Raw genomic sequence first — 18619 nt, 5'->3', positions numbered from 1 at the left:
TTTTTGCATTGCATTTTGACTTTGTTCTCTCTTATAGAAAACCATTTTTTTAAATTTTAATTTTAAGGTAAATTATTTATCAAGTTAAATTAGTATATAGTATGAAAATATATTAAGTTAAATTAATATATAGTATGAAACTATATCAAGTGAATAATATATCAAGTTATTCATGCTTATTTTTTTAACTTTCATAATTTTTATTAAGCATATAAGCATTTTTTATAAGCATAATATAATGATTATATCAAGTTATTTTCATATAACACCACTAGAATAAGTCATTTTAGCCTCCTAGTTTAGAGTCGGCCACCGACACGGACACTATTAGTGTCGGCTAAGCCTACACTAACGGACTCTATCTACGTACATCATTTAAGACAAGTTATTTTTTTTATCAGTGTCGGCAAAACCGACACTACTTGTTATGTTACCTTTGAAGAATGTTTGATTAATTTATTTAGAGTCGGTGTGACCGACTCTATCTAGTAGCATTATTTTTTAATTAGTATTTATTTACTTAGAGTCCGCGTAGCCGACGCTATTATTATAACATATAATTTTTCCATTTATTTATCTATAATATGTATATATATTTAAGGTTTAAGTATTTTATTTATTAAATAGAGTCCGCGAGGCGGACGCTATGGAATTTTGTATTTCTGACCAAAAATTGCGCGACAGCTTATTTCCCTCTTTCCTTTTCCCTCGTCATTTTTCACTCTCCCTCCATTTCATTTCACAACACGAAAACCCTAATTCCATGCTAAATCGTGAATCCGTTTTTTCCCAATTTCGTGAACCGATTCGTGAATCCCTAATCCGTGAATCCATTGAAGAATCCCTAATTCAAAATCCCTCGTTAAAGGGTTTCTGAATCATCAAAGGTAATGCATATTCATCTCAAGTGATTTCCATGGAGTTTTGGTTTAATGAGTATGAGATAGTCATATGTTTTATGTTTTCTGAATGTAGGTTTTCCAGAACTATCGGCTTTGTGGATGCTGGAATCAACTTTTCTTTGCAAGTTTAGTATTGTTTCCAAATATGTTTAAAGTCTCCTTTAAGTCTGAAACTACAAAAATCAAATTATTTGCTAATTGGTTTTCTGAATGTAGGTTTTCAAGAATGCTCATCTTACTTAGTGGAGGCAGTAAGCAGTTGTTGAATGCAAGTTAATTTGGAACCGAAGCACTATATCATCCGGGATTTTGCAAAGACAACTCTTTCTCAAGGTTAGTCATCCCTATGTTAATTTGGAACCAGACTGAACTGTTAGTGTTTGCAATAGTTAGTGTTTGCATCAGTTAGTATTTCTCAAGGTTGAGAATTATTTATGAATTGATTTTGTGGTCATGAGGAGGCTATGGAATTTCCTAAGTTCTGCTTAATTATTTCTTATGGGGTCAAACTAAAAGAGCTGAAAAAGTTTGTGCTGGTTTAGATTTGTTTTTGTGGAACCAAGGTTTCTGGTATGTTGATGATATTGATGCATGTTTTCATCCTTCCTCTTATCTTGAATGTCCTTCATGTGGTTCTCTTGATGATGTTGCCTCCGAGTAATTTCCAGTTGTTGCATTGTGTATTGATGATGCGGCTGCTTGAGTGCTTTATAGATGAACTCATATCTGTAGTTTAGTTTCCCTTTTGTTGCTTGATGTATGTCCTCTAATGCTCTAGATTGTCCTGTTCTTGATGAGATAATTAATATAGTTTGTATGTTTGTCGTGTTGAGTTTTGAATTTTTGATGTTAGGGCATGAGACCTTTTCGATGTTTATACATTTGTGTGCGTGGTTGTTTGCCCAGGCTGTCTATTCGGTGATATCTTGCTGTAGGAGGGAATCCTCTCCTCTTATAAAGGGTATTTGCTGTTAATGTTTGTTCGTTGATATGGTTTGTGTAACTTTGATAGCTTGATTATTTTAGCTCGCCAACTCTTTTCTTAACTGTTGATAGCAATCTGTCTCCTTCCACTGTGGTTTGCTTAATTTTCCTGTCTTATGTAGTAAATTGGTTTTATTTTCTTTTTCTATCTAGTGAAGAATCAAATTAGATTTTTTTTTCATTTAATCAAGAGCTTTATATGATTTTGAAAGTTATTATCATGGTCTGTAAATGATCGCTGAAACTCAAATTTGAGCAGGGAACCTGAATGTTTGATAGTGTTTTATGAAGTTCTAGGTTCTGAGTGTTTTATCTCTGTCCAACATAACCAGAATTGCATTAATTTCTGTATAGTGCTCTAATGTAAAGTTGATTTGATGATGTTTACAATGATTTCTAATGCCTTGCTATTGCAAATCTAATATGATATTGGTTGATGTTTGCTCTATCATGTGTTTATGAAAGGTTTGAAAATAGCTTGTAAAATTCAATTATTCTACTGCCAGATAAATCTAATGTGATTGTTTTTCCCTAAGAAAAGAATGTCTTTTAATTTTATTCTCAATTGATTTTGTATGTTAGTTCACAAGATTGGAAGGCAAGACTAAAGATTCCACCAGCTGATACACGCTATAGGACAGAGGTATGATTACAAACAATTTAAAGCTGTTATCATATATATTCCAAGTGATTGTTTATTTAAATTATGTATTATGCTTTGGTTTTGGTCATATATTTTGTTTAAGAATTGCGATCTTTGAGTTTGTCAGGAACAGTACGCATCCCTTGTTGGAGTTGATTCTCTGCATTGGTTTTAGCTTTCATTTTGTTGAGTCATGTCATTTTTAGTGCCCTATGGCCTGTGCTCAGTGCCTTTTAGACATTTTATTTGATATGCCATTTTTCAGTCATTAGATCATTACGGCTTAGAATTTAGAGTATAAACATGCTTGATGAGATATTTACATCCTCACAGTCTTTTTTTACTAACTGAAATTAACCTGCATAACTACATTCACATAAAACAAGGAGGGAAAATTTTACAATTTTCATTTCAGTTACATTCCACTTAAATCTCAATTTCGATTCAACTAACTTTTGAATTTCTAAACTAACTGAATTTACAATGGAATTTAATTTCAAAACAGAATTTGAGTTAAACATTTCACTCACCAAATCCACCTCTAACAGATTTTATAACTTCTCATAACAGATCCTAACTAACTAATAACCTCTAACAGAAACAAAATTGCTGCACAGTTTATGTTATGAACTTCTTAGCTAATTAAGTGTTAGGAAATTAATTAGTTGAATGTGTTATTACTTATTAGTAATGTCAGCTGTGAACTATTGTTGAAAGTCTAATAGTTTGCTTCTGTTAATGTTAATGTTGAGTTGTTATGACTTAAATGAAACCATGATATGCTTTTATTGTGGACTGCTATTAGCGAACTGTTTGGTGATTACTGAATTTCTGTTAGGATGGAGTTAAGTTTCTGTTAGATTTCTTACTTGAGTTAAGTCTGCTATCAGTTAGTAGGTTGTTTTGAATTCTGTTATGACTGTTAATGTTTGTTAAATTTTGGTTAAGTGAAAATTGTGAGAGTTAATTAGTTAGGAAAACAGAATTGAAAAATGACTATAACCTCACTCTCTCATAACTTTGCGGCTTCTTCGAACGTTCTAACATAAATCACCATTCTAACCTCTTCGAACCCTATATCGCGAATTCGTGGAATTGTGAACCCTACAAATTTTTGAACTTTATTTGATTTCGAACACGCATTGGCTATGTTGTGTTTTTCTCTTTTCGGTTTCCCTTGGATTGCGAATTGGTTATGTTGTAAATGAAATTCTAGCATCGGGATATAACCTTTCACCTTTGTGGCATTTGATTCGCATAGATTTTGTTTATATTTCGAATTAAGTTCTATTCTGTTGTTGTGATCACTGTCCCAGTGTTGTGTTTTTTTTTCTGGTTTCAAGGCGGTTGCTTTGTGTATCGGCTAGCTTATGCGTTTTGGTTGCGTATGTTTGTAGGTAGAAGTTTTGTTTTGGTTTGTATGTTGATTTGTGTTGGCATGGTAATAATTTGGTACTACTGTACATGACAGTCTATATAGTGACTACATATTGCAAGTTGTTAGTTATTTCCATTAACATGTAGTTTTGGTTCGGTTTACATTAAAAAATAAACTAAGAATTAAGGCTTACATTGTTTTAGTTAGATTTCAGGAAGTGAGTACAATAGCTTATTGGATTTGTTAAAATATACAGCAGTTTAATAGATTTATAAATCTGTGCAGCAATTTTGTTTACGGTCTGAAATAATAATGTACAATAGTATTAAAATTTGGTATGTTCGTCATGTTTAATTTTTGAACCACTGAAAATAAAATAAAAATCCCTTGGAATGCATGTATTCTATTCTCTCCTAATACCCATTAGGAAGTTATCTGATTTTCTCCTAATACCCATTAGGAACTTATCAGCCATTCATTTTTGTCTAATATATGTTTTAATTTTCAGTGGTTGACGAGTTAATTGTTTGCCTTATAGAAAATGGATCGTACTTGGATGTACGATAGAGTATATTCCAATAGACACGGATTGAAAGAAGAGTATGTTCGCGGGGTTAAAGACTTCGTAAAGAGGGCTTTGAAACAACCTATTTGTAAATCTGAGGGAGGGATAAGGTGTCCGTGTATAAATTGCAAGTGTCTCAAGATAAGAACACCAACTAATGTTAGACTTCACTTGTATCGAGATGGATTTCAACCAGACTATTGGATTTGGACTCAACATGGAGAAGTAGAGCTCAATGTTAATACAAGGAATGATTCAAATAGTAGTGAGCATGTGCATCATGATGACCAAATTGAGGCAATGAATCAGATGGTGTATGATGCTTTTAGGCCTTATGGAGTATTCTCTCACGTGAATGATAACATAGAAGTTGAGGAATATACGGAGGATGAGTTTCCCAACGAAGATGCCAAACGATTTTATGACAAGTTGATATCTTTCAACAAGCCCATTTATGAGGGAGCTACCCAATCAATATTATCAATATCTACTCAACTTCTTGAAATTAGGTCTAATTGGCATGTACCACAAAAAGGTTTAGATTTTGTTGCACAAATGCTTAAAAGTGTATGTCCAGTTCAAAAATGCTTGCCCGATAACTATTACCAAGCAACACAGTTGGTATCTAAGTTAGGGCTAAAGGTTGAGAAGATTGATTGTTGTAAGAATGGTTGTATGTTATATTACAAGGATGATAGCAATCTATCAGAGTGCAAATTTTGTAATGCTCCTAGGTTCATTCCTCGCAAGACTGGCATGGGAAAGTACAAAGATATCCCAGTGAAGAGAATGTTCTACTTCCCAATCATTCCCAGATTACAAAGATTGTATGCATCAACTGAGTCGGCAAGTGAAATGAGATGGCATCACATGAACAAAAATAGTTCCAACATCCTTCGCCACCCGTCAGATGGAAAAGCATGGAAACATTTTGATAGTGTATATCCTGACTTTTCTAGGGAACCCAGAAATGTAAGGTTGGGTCTGTGTTCAGATGGTTTTACTCCTTACATTCAAGCGTCTGCTTCTCCATACTCATGTTGGCCAATAATAGTTACTCCGTATAATCTCCCCCCTGAAATGTGCATGACCAAACCATACTTGTTTTTGGCATGCCTCATACCCGGACCTAAAAACCCTAAATTAAAGATAGATGTCTACTTGCAACCATTGATTGATGATCTACATCGATTGTGGTCCAATGGAATATTGACCTATGATATATCTACAAAACAAAACTTCATCATGAAAGCCTGCTTGATGTGGACAATTAATGATTTTCCAGCCTATGGTATGTTATCTGGATGGGGAACACAAGGTAAATTGGCATGCCCTCATTGTATGGAACACACTGATGCTTTCACCTTGAAAAGTGGCCATAAGAATTCCTGGTTTGACTGTCATCGTCGTTTCTTGCCATCTAATCACTCCTTCAGAAGGAGTAAAAGAAGTTTCCTAAAAAATAGGGTTGTGACCAATGAGCCACCTCCCATTTCCACAGGGAAAGATATATGGGCGGTAATAAGTAATTTTCCAAAAGTTACTGAAATTGGATGGGAGGCGAAATGGAAAGAATTCGAAGGGTATGGAGTGGATCACAATTGGAAAAAGCGAAGTATTTTTTGGGATCTCCCATATTGGAAGGATAATTTGTTAAGGCATAACCTCGATGTGATGCACATAGAAAAAAACGTCTTCGATAATATATTTAATACTGTCATGAATGTTAAGGATAAAACAAAGGATAATGAAAAGGCAAGAGAAGACTTGGCTAAATTATGCTTTCGCGGGGACTTGGAGCTCCAACCCTTAGAAAACGGAAAGAATGGTAAACCAAAGGCTAGTTACACTCTAACCAAATCTGAAGCCAAGTTGGTTTGTAAATGGCTTAAGGAATTGAGAATGCCAGATGGCTATGCTTCAAACCTCAGTAGGTGTGCCAATGTAGAAAAGGGTACGGTGCATGGGATGAAGAGCCATGATTGTCATGTTTTCATGGAATGTTTACTCCCAATTGCATTCCATTCATTGCCAGATTTGGTTTGGAAACCATTAACTGAGCTAAGTCGATTCTTTAAAGATCTTTGTTGCAATACATTGAGGATGGACGACTTAATTAAGTTGGATGAGAATATTCCAATTATCATATGCAAGTTGGAAAGGATTTTTCCACCAGGTTTCTTTGACTCAATGGAGCATCTTCCAATCCATCTTGCCAAAGAAGCAATTCTAGGTGGTCCAGTACAGTACCGATGGATGTATCCATTCGAAAGGTAATTGTTGTGGTTGATTTTATTAAGTTATTGCATGTTTATCATAAATTAATAAACGTGGAATGATTGAATGTGCAGATTTATGGGAGTCTCAAAGAGGGCAGTGACAAATAAGGCTAGAGTTGAAGGTTCCATATGCAGTGATTATATACATCGCGAGACAAATTACTTTTGCTCTCATTATTTCAACTCTTTCCGTTTGTTGCCAACCATAAATCTTAGTAACAAACCTCATTTAGACAATGATGACATTCTACCTACAATGTCCATTCTACAAAGTGGCGGTCGACCAAGTGGGAAGTCACGAAAATATTTTCTATCTGATAAGGAATGGAAGTCTTCACATGTGCATGTCTTGATAAATTGTGATGAGGTTAAACCATATCTTGAGTAAGTGTGCATCATAATATATTCAATCAAATTATTGATGCATATCATAATAGATATTTACTTATGAATCGTGTGATTTATTTCAGCATATTCTTAGAGAACCACTCTCTAGATATAGAAGATTCATCTGGGCGCATACATATAGAGTTTCCCATATGGCTGAAGAAATATGTAAATGAGGAGACAAATGGAGTTACTAACCAAGATATAATTGCCTTGTCTCGCAGTCCTGCATCAATGGCCATATCATGGAACATGTATTTTATCAATGGGTACAAGTTTCATACTGAAGAATGGAGCAAAGGTAGAAAAACTAGCAATTGTGGTGTGCACGTGAAAGGTCTTGCAGAAGGAGGAAATACTGATTTTTATGGAATAATCAAACATATCTTTGAGCTAGATTACTTTGGTCTGAAGCATAAGATTCCAGTTTTTTATTGTGAATGGTTTGATCCAACAAGGAATACGGGCACAAAGGTTCACCCACAATATAAAACTGTGGATATTAAGATGGATAAACGTTATCGTCCTTATGATCCTTTCATCCTTGCGCAAAATGCAAGACAAGTGTATTATGTCCCATATCCAGAAATGTGTAGAGATATGCGTGGATGGTGTGCGGCAATCACCACAAAACCAAGGGGTCGCGTAGAGATTGACAACATAGAGGATGAAGTACCTTATCAATCTGATGGGATGTTACCGGCGCTACCCAATGTAGAAATTGAAGCAATATCTTGTTTGCGTGACATGTCACAATTAGATGTGTTTGAAGAGATTTTTGATTGCTCTACTAGTGAAGCAGATAGAGGGCATTGATGAAGATAAATTAAGTCGCTGTGCATTTATCTTTTCCCTGTAGAGAACTTTTTCTTTGTTTACCCCTCCTTTGTTAGCAGCATTCCTTTGTATTTGAAATGGCTCCATTTCTAATATCCTTGAATTACTTGATGCTTAGGCAGATATTTGCATCCTTGAATTACTCAACACTTTTTTTGATATTGGTGAACCTGAAAATACTGGTATGTATGATATGATTACAGGGTTTCTATAATGGAATATTTGAACACTGTAGATTTCCTTGATTAATTGATTTTCTGATGACTTGTGAGTACTTTCTATTTTGTCCTTTTTCGGTTGCATTTCTGTTTCCCACTTTGCAACCTTTTCCTTCAATCAGATGCAGGTAGGATATCGTACTAAACTTTTCATTTTGATATATCATTGTAACTTGATGCTGCCAAGTATAGACTGTTAAATTACATTTGCGAGGAATTATTTTATATTATCATATCCACTGTTGTGTAAATGTATCTTATTCATTCTTTCCAACATGATAGTTTTCACGCTCCTTTGTTGCATCTTCCAAAATGTCTATGGTATCTTCTATGTAGTTCTATGCACATACCCAAGATATTTGCAGGATGTGTGCTTTTTGTTGTTTTCAGAAGTGATGCTTTCACAATTGATGAAATAATTTGCAGTGACTTTACTATGCATTTGTTGAACTAAAATTAATTTAATATTATACTCGCCACATCTTTTCTTTTACTTTTAATTTTATCAGAAACTGCATTTGATAATGTTATGATACTGTTAAGAGTGTGAGACTGACTAATCCTTTTATTTTTATGACAATAGATGACTAAAAGAGGTGGAAAAGCTAAGGTATTAGCACCAGGAAAACTTCAAGAAGAACGAAATCGCATAATTAACAAGAAGCATATCGTTAGGAAACCTGCTCAAACAACATTGTCTATGCAGGATGCATCATCGGCACCAACACCAGCTCAGGCAGCACCGTCCGTGCAGGTTGCATCGTCGATGCCGACATCAGCTTCGAAAAAATCATCTGTGCAGGCTGCATCGTCGATGCCAACACCAGCTCAGGAAGCATCGTCCGTGCAGGTTGCATCATCAATGCCAACATCAGCTTCTAAAAAATCGTGTGTGCAGGCTGCATCGTTGATGCCAACACCAGCTCAGGCAGCATCGTCCGTGCAGGCTGCATCGTCGATGCCAACACCAGCTCAGGCAGCATCGTCTGTGCAGGCTGCATCGTCGATGCCAACACCAGCTCCAACTGTAGTACCTGTTCATGCCACTACCTCTGAGAAATTCAGTTTTATGCCTACTCCAACTTTAAGCCATCAAACAATGGCTGGCCCTCAAAGTATAAACCTTCAAACAATGGCTAGCCCTTCAAATTTGGCAGAGGAGGAAGATGTGGATGCTGATGAGGATGAGGCGGTGGGTCAAGAAACTATTACCCCTCTTGTGCCAACAATAGATGAGAATGGGAAAGTTATTATAAAACCATCTGGTACTGGGTAAGTCATATATATTCTCATAATTTAATTTTGTGCAGGAATCTTTACTATATGTTGCACATTTTGATTTTGGCTTTTCTGCATTCCTAAAGAAGCTTCTGTAAAATTGTGTATCCTCTGCATTTGAAGTTGGCATGTGAAAGATAGGTTACCGCACATAGCTCAAAATTCGACATAGTACCTTCATAGGACCTTCAGAAAACTTAAGACAGATCTGAATATCAGATATCAAATATGTAAACATAATCATCTAAAGAGACATAGTAATATAGTATGCAGTAATAAACCAAATAAAGATTAAAGATTTTCCACCTTGTTGTGAATCTCACCTTTTATGGATTCGTACACTACAGCTTTTTAAGTGCTTCCCTACAGTTAAATGTGATTAATAATATTGTTCTGTCTTGGACTGGAATAATTAACACAAGAATGTAACATGTGTCATAATCATAATTGGTCATTAGGAACTCCATTGCATGATTCTATACAGAGGAACAGAACATGTAGATTGATTTTGGGTGTAAAAGCTCCTAATCTAAATATGCTTACAGTACTAAAGTTCCACTTGGGAACATCATTCTCTAATAAGCTTCTTTCAGTTTACTTAATGTTTTATTTTGAGGTAAGTATCTTGTTAATTAACTATGTAATCATTAAGATACTGATGTTTAAAATATTCAATTAGACATATTGATTGATAAAAAGGATTCTCCATTGCATATGTAGAATTATGGTAATAACAGTAACACTACATTTCATGTCAGTATTATACAACATTTGAAACACTACAAAAAAAAATGAATACTTTGGAGGCTGTTGCTGAATCTCAACATTTCCTATTACAAACAAATATCATACATTGTAATTAAAAAAAAATGGAAGGAAAAAAAAGTTTAAGTGTGGAAGAAATCTCATATAGTTTTATTATTGTATTTTGTCTAAAATATATATAACCTGTTAAGAAAGTTGAGAATATTACTATCCATATGATTCTTAATAATTTAGTAGTTTTATTATTGTATTTTGTAGGCTAGTTCCTGCCAAAGAAGTTGCTGGTGCCATTAATTATGCGATACGCAAACAATTTTATAAACCTATACATCATTGGTCTGCACTCGATCCTGATACGAAAGCTGATTGGTTTAAGTTGTTTGGAGTAAGTATTTATTGACTTTTGTCACTTAAGTTGATCAAATTATATTTAAAAAGTAACTAATTGGTTATTAATTTTAATTATGTGATTTTAATTATTTTTAGGAGAAGGTTTCGTGGGATCCTTTCGATCATGCATTTGTCTATAGCGCATTTGAAAAAAAAGGAAGAAAACGATTAAACGACATGTTGGGGAAGGCGAGGAGAAAAGGGACTCGACCTTCATGGATTGGTGATGATGCTTGGGTTGAACTTCAAACTTATTGGAAAAAGACCGAGTTTTTGGCTGTGTCTTCTCAAAACAAGACCAATCGAGCTTCCGCAAGAGGCGGAGCAGTCCACACCACAGGCCGTAAGGCTCATATTGATGTTGCACTTCAACTTGTAAGTAATAAAATCCTAACAAATTATTATTATTATGAAGATTCTTTATATCTTGACAGTTTTACTCGTGTTCTGTATTGATTATTGGATTATTTGATTTTTGTAGTCACGTGAACTTCAAAGGGATCTGCGTCCCGATGAGTTATTTTTAAAAACACACAAGAGGAAAAATGGTGAATGGGTTGACAGTCGTGCTGCATCTACTTATGTAAGTTCTCGTAAATTTTACTACATCAATATTTGCATCCATGCTTTCAGAAGCAGACTTATTCAAATTAAACTCTCCAAAAAGGATCTAGTTATCCATTTTTATAGTCTAATGTAAGTTAGATATAATAGCACAAGTCCTATTTTTAACTATCAGTTTGAAATTCCTGCAATCAGTTTGCTGTGCTGTTTGATATTTGTTTGAAATTCCTGCATCAATATTTGCTGTGCTGTTTGATATCAGTTTGAAATTCCTGCAATCAGTTTGAAATTCCTGCTTGTGTTATCTTGCTGTTAAATATTCCTTACTTTTTCAACCTACTGACAGTGACGTGCTAACAACTCAACATTACTCACTAATCCGACTCCTAACACTAACAGAAATCAAACATTCAATTAACCATATGCTAACCACTAATTTGAACTATTTTTTTTACTTGCAGTCCAATTAAGGTTGGTATATAATTCTAATAGAGTTTCAAAACTGCTAACTCTATCCATGTAAACTAACTCTAACTTTTGTGATAATTCGTTCTATTAATCAACAAGGAGCATAGTTAGTAATATTTTTTATTAGTTTTTTTGTTTGGTTGTTACACTGTGAGTTAAGTTAGGAAAGAGTTGTTAAAATGCAATTAATTATAACTTCTGTTAGATGAAAGTTGGAATGTTAATTCGGTTAGAGTTAATTTGTTAGATGTTTGGACAAGTTGAGTTCTGCTAGGGAATCGATTCCATTGAAAATGAAATTCTGTCACATATATTACCTTCTAGATGCATGAGTTTACTAAGTCGATTTTGATCAAATGGAAACTAGCTTAATTGGTTCAGTCACATGAAAATGCTAGCAATCTTGTGGTGCAAATTGATTTGATTCATGATTTATGAAAACCTACTGTTAATTGATTATGCATTATTGTCACACTTATTTGAATATTAAATAGGATGGTTATTACTGTTGGCATTTTATTGAATTATTGTCTAACAATTCTTAACAGAGCACTAACTTCTAACCAACATATCATCTCTAAATTCTTAACAGAGCACTAACTTAGCATTATAATGTTGTGTTATGCAGAAGACTTTTAAAGAGAAGTTTGATGCAGAACTTCAGCCAACTGAAGAAGGGAATGGAGAGGTTGTTCAGGTGTTAGATGGAGAGCGTGTAAATCAGCTATGGACAGAGGCTGCTGGGGGCCGTAACCGTGGTCGGGTTTATGGCGCTGCAGATTTAGCTATTAATCTAAAACGTGGATCAAAAAGTTTTACCCAACAATCTCAAACTCCTCAACACTCTATGTTTGGGATGTCATTAGAAGCTGAAAGAGCAGCTAGAATTAGAGCTGAACAAATTGCCGAGGCTGCAACGACCCAATTACAAGAGGCTAACGAAGCAATGCGAGCTGCTACCGAGGCTGCAAAAGCTGCTACCGAGACTGCACAAAGGATGGAGAGGGAGATGAATGCTTGGAAGGAATTTATGATGAAGAAATTTGACACTTCAACTTTTGTATCACATTCTCATCATTATGATGACGATTTGGATGATCAATCATTAGATGAAGATTGATCTTGTACTTTTAGTAGAACGAATTAATCTCGGATGTGATTACTTTTTGTGTATGTTTTTTGAAAGTTAATGTGGGTAGAACTTTTGTAGTTACTTTCACGAATGTTTAAAATTGTTTCCAAATGTTTTACCATAAATATGATATTGTGGATTGAAAAAATTTGTTCGACTGAGGTTGTCATGTTGCAACCCGTTATTGTCCTTTTTTGTTGACTTTAGAGTCGGTGTATGCAAGGCTAAATATTAGTATAGACTTTTCTATGTTGACTTTAGTGTCGGTGACACGGACGCATTCTGTTGACTTTTTTTGTTGACTTTAGAGTCGGACAGGCCAACGCTAAACATAATATTGACTTTTCATGGTTTTGAAACAACATAGCGTCGGTTCCATTAGTGTCCGCTTTATGCAAGGCTAAATATTAGTATAGACTTTTCTATGTTGACTTTAGTGTCGGTGAAACGGACGCTATCTGTTGACTTTTTTTGTTGACTTTAGAGTCGGACCGGCCAACGCTAAACATAATATTCACTTTTCATGGTTTTGAAACAACATAGCGTCGGTTCCATTAGTGTCCGCTTTAGCCTCCGTCTCCCCGAGGCTACGTAGCGTCGGTGTATCTTTAGCCGACGTTACACAGTAGCTTCGCAACTTTTATTCAAGGCCCGACACCGACGCTAAACCGACGCTAACCACATATTAGTGTCTGTTTTTTCACCGTTAGCGTCTGTAAATGGCCGACGCTAAAAACAGTTTTTCTAGTAGTGTAAGCATATATTATTCTATATACTATTTTTTACTCCGCTAATAGTATATAGAATACCATATCAAGTTATGAAAATAGTATATAGAATACCATATCAAGTTATGTTTATGTTTATTAATAATTTGATTATATGCTTATATAATTTTTTATAAGCATAATATAATGATATAACTTAATAAAATAGTATATAGAATAATATAATGATTATATGTTATTCATGCTTATTTTTTTAATTTTCATAATTTTTTATTTTAATTTTATGTTTTTGTAGAGGATTCGGTATAGTTTCCAGTTGACAATTACATTAATAAAATAGAAAATAATACCCGTCAAATATCAAGTCAACAACAGAGGTCAAGAAGGTCCGAAAATGAAAAGAAGAGGAGACAAAATATGAGCAACGAGCAGAGAGAAAACAATTTGTTGAGACGACGTGAAAATTATAGGCGGCGAAAAGAGCAAGAGAAACAAGCTCAAACATCTCATCATATAAATAGTCAGTCGAGAGTTCCATTTCAAAATTTTACAAATATGACTTTTCCAAGATCACACTTTCAAGGAACTCATGATAGTGATGTCGGCCCAAGTAGAATTACACATGTTAATGATGTTGCACTTGGTTGGTGATGATCAATATATATATTATACATTACATTTCATAATTTTTTTTCGCTTTCGTCATATCTTATTTTATGTATTTAAACCCGCAGATCGTAATTGTACATCACCTAATCAACGAAACATCACGAGTCAATCCGATACATGTATAAGTGATATAGTTCTAAGTATGCGAGTATTAATTTTTACAAATGTATATATATTAATTATTATTTTTGTATCAGATGATATGGATGTTGATGAAGCTTTGGAGGATGCAGTAATATCATATGTTAACATGGATGCCAGGGAAAATGGTGCATTATCACGTCGTCCTCAAGATATGTTCGTAAAAATTTTGCTTCAAATAAATGTATCCTTTGCTCAATTTACGTAAAATTTAAAATCATGCAATATTAAAATATAATAATTGAGGCATCTTGCATATATTTTTTATTTGTATTTTAGATTTTAGATAATATTTAGTAATCAATATCAAACTCCTGCCTGTAGAATCAAGACATGCTTTTCGAGCAAAGCACAATATTGCTCGAAATTTCAAAAATAATATGATGATGGCAAAATCCCGGTTGCCTCATCCATTTACCTGTAGACACTGCAATGCAAGATTGTTTCATCATGAATCACGTGACACGTGTTGTAATGGTGGAAAGGTATCATTCTCACGAGTTGATGCTCCTATAGAATTGCAACAATTATTTTTGGATGGTTCAACTGAAGGAAAACATTTTAGGCAACATATTCGAAGTTATAACCATGTGCTTTCATTCACTTCAATTGGTGTTCATGTTGATGAGAATATTCTTGCATCTGGTCGTGGTATATACACATTTCGTGCTCAAGGTGCTTTTTACCATAACATAGGAGGTTTCTATCCAAATGAGGGTGTCAGACTGCGTTTCTTTCAACTATACATCTACGACACCGATAATGAGCTACATAATAGAATGCAGGAAAATCCACAGTTGCACCAAAGTGTAGTTCACAAATTACAGAAAATGCTCCATCAGTTTAATCCTTTTGTAATTAGGTTCAAGCAACTTTCAATACTTCCAAATATCAGTGAATGTAGCCTCATACTTAAAGAGCGTCCACGTAATCACCATCAATACAATCTTCCAACTGCTGAACAAGTTGCGAAAATTATTGTTGGATGTGATGCAGATTCTATGGATTATGGAAGGGATATTAATGTCATTCGTTGTGATGGAAATCTCAAGAAAGTTCAAGAGACAAAGGGATATTATGATCCTTTGCAATACCCTGTATTGTTTCCATTTGGGACGCATGGTTGAGACATAAACACAACAAATTGCAATGGAAGAAGAGTGTCATGCCGAGCATATTACAGTTACATGCTTCAGGTAAATTTGGATAATTTTAGCAGATAATCTACTTAGCTAAGTGATGTTTAAAAAACTTTACATTTAACACCGACATTTTTTTCAATCAACTGTAGATTCGCCCAAATGATCAATCAATGTTGTTAAATGCGGGTCAACTGTTGCAACAATATGTTGTAGACAATTATGTCAAAATTGAATCAGGGAGATTAAGGTGGATTAAAGAGCACCAAAGTGATATACGTTCTGAATTGTACCAAGGTTTACATGATGCTTTGCATGTTGGTGAAACTAATGAAGGTACAAATTCATATAGCATAAATATACAGTTTTGGATTAATAATTAGTTGTACTTCTAATGCTAATAATTCATATATTCTAATACTAATGCATTTCATGAATCATCGTAGAGAACATTGGAAAAAGAACAATATTGCCATCATCATTTATTGGCAGTCGTCGAGACATGACACAACGTTATGAAGATGACATGGCTATTGTTCTTAATGGCGGTAAACCAGATATTTTTCTAACAATGACATACAATCCTTCTTGGAGTGAGATAACATCAGAACTTTTGTCTTTTCAAACACCACAAGATCGTCCAGATTTGCTAACAAGAATATTTCATTCGAAATTTGAGAAATTGAAGGATGATGTTATTAATAAAGGAGTCTTGGGTAAAGTTAAAAGCTACATGTATGTCACTGAACTTCAAAAGCGAGGACTGCCGCATGTGCATATGTTATTGGTCTTAGAAAGTAACGATAAGTTGTGTGACCCAAAAGATTATGATAGTATGGTAAGAGCAGAAATACCTAAATTAGAATGTGAACCACAGTTGCATGAAGCTGTTGTAAGACATATGATCCACGTACCTTGCGGCATAATCAACCGAAAGTCTCCATGTATGAAAGACGGACATTGTAAAAAAAGGTTTCCCAAACAATTCTTGGATGAAACACATCAAGGCACTGACTCATATCCCGAGTATAGGACAAGGTTTGATGAGTCTGTATCATTAGGTAAAGATAGGTCTGTCGATAATAGATGGGTGGTTCCTTATAACCCTTGGTTACTGTTAAAGTATGACTGTCACATCAATGTAGAGATTTGCAGTAGCATTAAAAGTATCAAGTATCTATACAAATATGTGTACAAGGGCCCTGATTGTGTGGCTATGGAGGTTCATAAAGGATCATACATGGATGAAGTTCAGCAATATGTTGATGCAAGATGGATTTGTGCTCCCAAGGCATTATGGAAAATATTTCGATTCACTCTTTACCGATTATATCCTTCAGTTGAAAGATTGCAGATCCACTTGCCGAACTGCCATCAAGTGCGCTTTTATGATCATCAACAAATTGCAGATGTGTTAAATAATGAACGCAACTCCAAAACAATGCTCACACAATTCTTTGCATTGAATCTACGAGATCCATAAGCAAGAAAGTATCTGTATAGAGAGATTCCAGAGCATTATTGTTGGAACAAGCGGGATATGGAATGGCATCGTAGGCGATCAACAAGAAAAGTTATCGGGAGAATCTATACGGTATCACCTTCGGAGGGAGATAAGTTTTACTTGCGACCGTTGTTATCGCATGTCACAGGTCCAACCAGTTGGGAATATCTTCTTACAAATAATGGCATGACTTTCAGTACATTCAAAAAATCAGCCGAGGATAGGGGATTTATAGAGACTGATCATAGTATTCGTGATTGTTTGGTTGAGGCTACGAGTCTCTGAATGCCATATGCTTTACGAAGGTTATTCGTGACGATTTTAATATTTTGTGAACCTATTGATGTTAGAAGCCTTTGTAATGAGTTTTTTACACATATGGTAGAGGATTATCAAACAGCTAACAATGTTGTGGAATCAAACTTAACTAATATGTTGTTGAAGGACTTGAATGAACTCTTAAACCTGCATGGTAAAAATATTGATGATTATGATCTCCCATCTTTACCCCCTAATACAATAGACAAAGGTGCAGTTCCAAGTATCATACAAGAGGAGTTAGCGATCGATATCCCCAATGAAGATATTCAATCTATTGCTAAGTTAAATAATGATCAAATGATTGCATTCAACACCATTATGAATGTAATTGTTCAAAAACACAATGGGGTATTTTTTGTTGATGGTCCAGGAGGAACAGGTAAAACATTCCTTTATAGAACATTAATGGTAAGTTTAAGAAGTAGAGGAGAAATTGTCTTAGCAATTGCATCATCTGGTATAGCTGCAACATTGTTACCCGGTGGTAGGACTGCACACTCTCAATTTAAGATACCTATTGATATTCAACCGAGTTCCATTTGTGGTAGTGAAAAGAAAAAGGATCTTGCAAATCTCATTAGAGTTGCTGCCGCAATAATTTGGGATGAAGCACCAATGACAAACAAAAATTGTTTGGAAGCCTTAGATCGATCATTACAAGACATTTGTAGCAACAATGCTCCATTTGGTGGAAAAGTTCTGATCGGGGGGGGGGGGGATTTTCGTCGAGTTCTTCCTGTTGTAAGAAAAGGTACTAAGGCACAAATGATTTCAGCATGTATTATTCAGTCTCATTTATGGAATCATACCAAGATTTTGCGTTTGCGTCAAAATATGCGACCATTGCATGATCAAGAGTTTGCAGAATTTCTTATTCGCATTGGTGATGGTGTCGAACCTACCAAACCAGATGACATGGTGAGGTTACCTTTACATATTGCAATACCATGGGAAGGTGAACATTCCATACAAGTACTTATCCAACATATTTTTCCTAATTTAGAATTGCATGGTTGGGATGCCCTATATATAGTACAAAGAGCTATTTTGACACCAACAAATGATGATATCCAGAAATTGAATGATATGATTATCGATCAGTTTCCAGGAGAAGAACGTAATTTGTTATCGTTTGACGAGGTTGAAGGAGATAATCATAATTTATACCAGCAAGAATTCTTAAACTCAATTGCACAAGGTAGTTTGCCACCACATATTCTAAAGATAAAAAAAGGGTGCACCATTGATGTTGTTACAAAATCTAGATCCTAGATATGGATTGTGTAATGGGACCTGGTTATTATGTTGTGGTTTATTTATGAATATG

At 34.8% G+C, this 18619-nt stretch overlaps 3 protein-coding genes across 3 annotated transcripts; all 3 read left to right on the top strand.

Annotated features, from left to right (window-relative positions):
- Positions 1 to 666: 666 nt before the first annotated feature.
- Positions 667 to 12917, top strand: LOC127106865 (uncharacterized). The gene is made up of 8 exons (XM_051044158.1): positions 667 to 887; positions 976 to 1027; positions 1119 to 1235; positions 8777 to 9465; positions 10495 to 10621; positions 10723 to 11001; positions 11108 to 11209; positions 12287 to 12917. The coding sequence occupies exons 4-8, from the start codon at positions 8777 to 8779 to the stop codon at positions 12776 to 12778; spliced, it is 1689 nt and encodes a 562-aa protein (XP_050900115.1). The 5' UTR covers positions 667 to 887; positions 976 to 1027; positions 1119 to 1235; the 3' UTR covers positions 12779 to 12917.
- LOC127104414 (uncharacterized) lies at positions 4449 to 7954 on the top strand. Its single transcript, XM_051041598.1, has 3 exons — positions 4449 to 6745; positions 6824 to 7135; positions 7222 to 7954. Exons 1-3 carry the CDS (start codon positions 4449 to 4451, stop codon positions 7952 to 7954), a joined length of 3342 nt encoding a protein of 1113 aa, XP_050897555.1.
- A 1156-nt stretch (positions 12918 to 14073) lies between the features above and the next one.
- On the top strand, positions 14074 to 16950 carry LOC127104413 (uncharacterized). The gene is made up of 5 exons (XM_051041597.1): positions 14074 to 14161; positions 14385 to 14456; positions 14653 to 15425; positions 15620 to 15803; positions 15914 to 16950. Exons 1-5 carry the CDS (start codon positions 14074 to 14076, stop codon positions 16948 to 16950), a joined length of 2154 nt encoding a protein of 717 aa, XP_050897554.1.
- The last annotated feature ends 1669 nt before the right edge of the window (positions 16951 to 18619 follow it).

The sequence above is a fragment of the Lathyrus oleraceus genome, chromosome 7, assembly GCF_024323335.1.
Source record: "Lathyrus oleraceus cultivar Zhongwan6 chromosome 7, CAAS_Psat_ZW6_1.0, whole genome shotgun sequence".
In the NCBI taxonomy this organism is placed as follows: domain Eukaryota; kingdom Viridiplantae; phylum Streptophyta; class Magnoliopsida; order Fabales; family Fabaceae; genus Lathyrus; species Lathyrus oleraceus.
Note: the sequence above shows the minus strand (reverse complement) of the source record. Positions and strands in the feature narration are given on the sequence as shown.

Bases quoted from the DNA above. Each gene is read 5' to 3' on its own strand.
- LOC127104414 (XM_051041598.1), top strand. From the start codon at position 4,449: ATGGATCGTACTTGGATGTACGATAGAGTATATTCCAATAGACACGGA. The intron at 6,746-6,823 runs GTAATTGTTGTG...TTGAATGTGCAG, and splicing joins TGGATGTATCCATTCGAAAG to ATTTATGGGAGTCTCAAAGA. The intron at 7,136-7,221 runs GTAAGTGTGCAT...GATTTATTTCAG, and splicing joins GAGGTTAAACCATATCTTGA to CATATTCTTAGAGAACCACT.
- LOC127106865 (XM_051044158.1), top strand. From the start codon at position 8,777: ATGACTAAAAGAGGTGGAAAAGCTAAGGTATTAGCACCAGGAAAACTT. The intron at 10,622-10,722 runs GTAAGTATTTAT...AATTATTTTTAG, and splicing joins ATTGGTTTAAGTTGTTTGGA to GAGAAGGTTTCGTGGGATCC. The intron at 11,002-11,107 runs GTAAGTAATAAA...TGATTTTTGTAG, and splicing joins TTGATGTTGCACTTCAACTT to TCACGTGAACTTCAAAGGGA.
- LOC127104413 (XM_051041597.1), top strand. From the start codon at position 14,074: ATGACTTTTCCAAGATCACACTTTCAAGGAACTCATGATAGTGATGTC. The intron at 14,162-14,384 runs GTTGGTGATGAT...TTTTTGTATCAG, and splicing joins TGTTAATGATGTTGCACTTG to ATGATATGGATGTTGATGAA. The intron at 15,426-15,619 runs GTATTGTTTCCA...AATCAACTGTAG, and splicing joins ATGATCCTTTGCAATACCCT to ATTCGCCCAAATGATCAATC.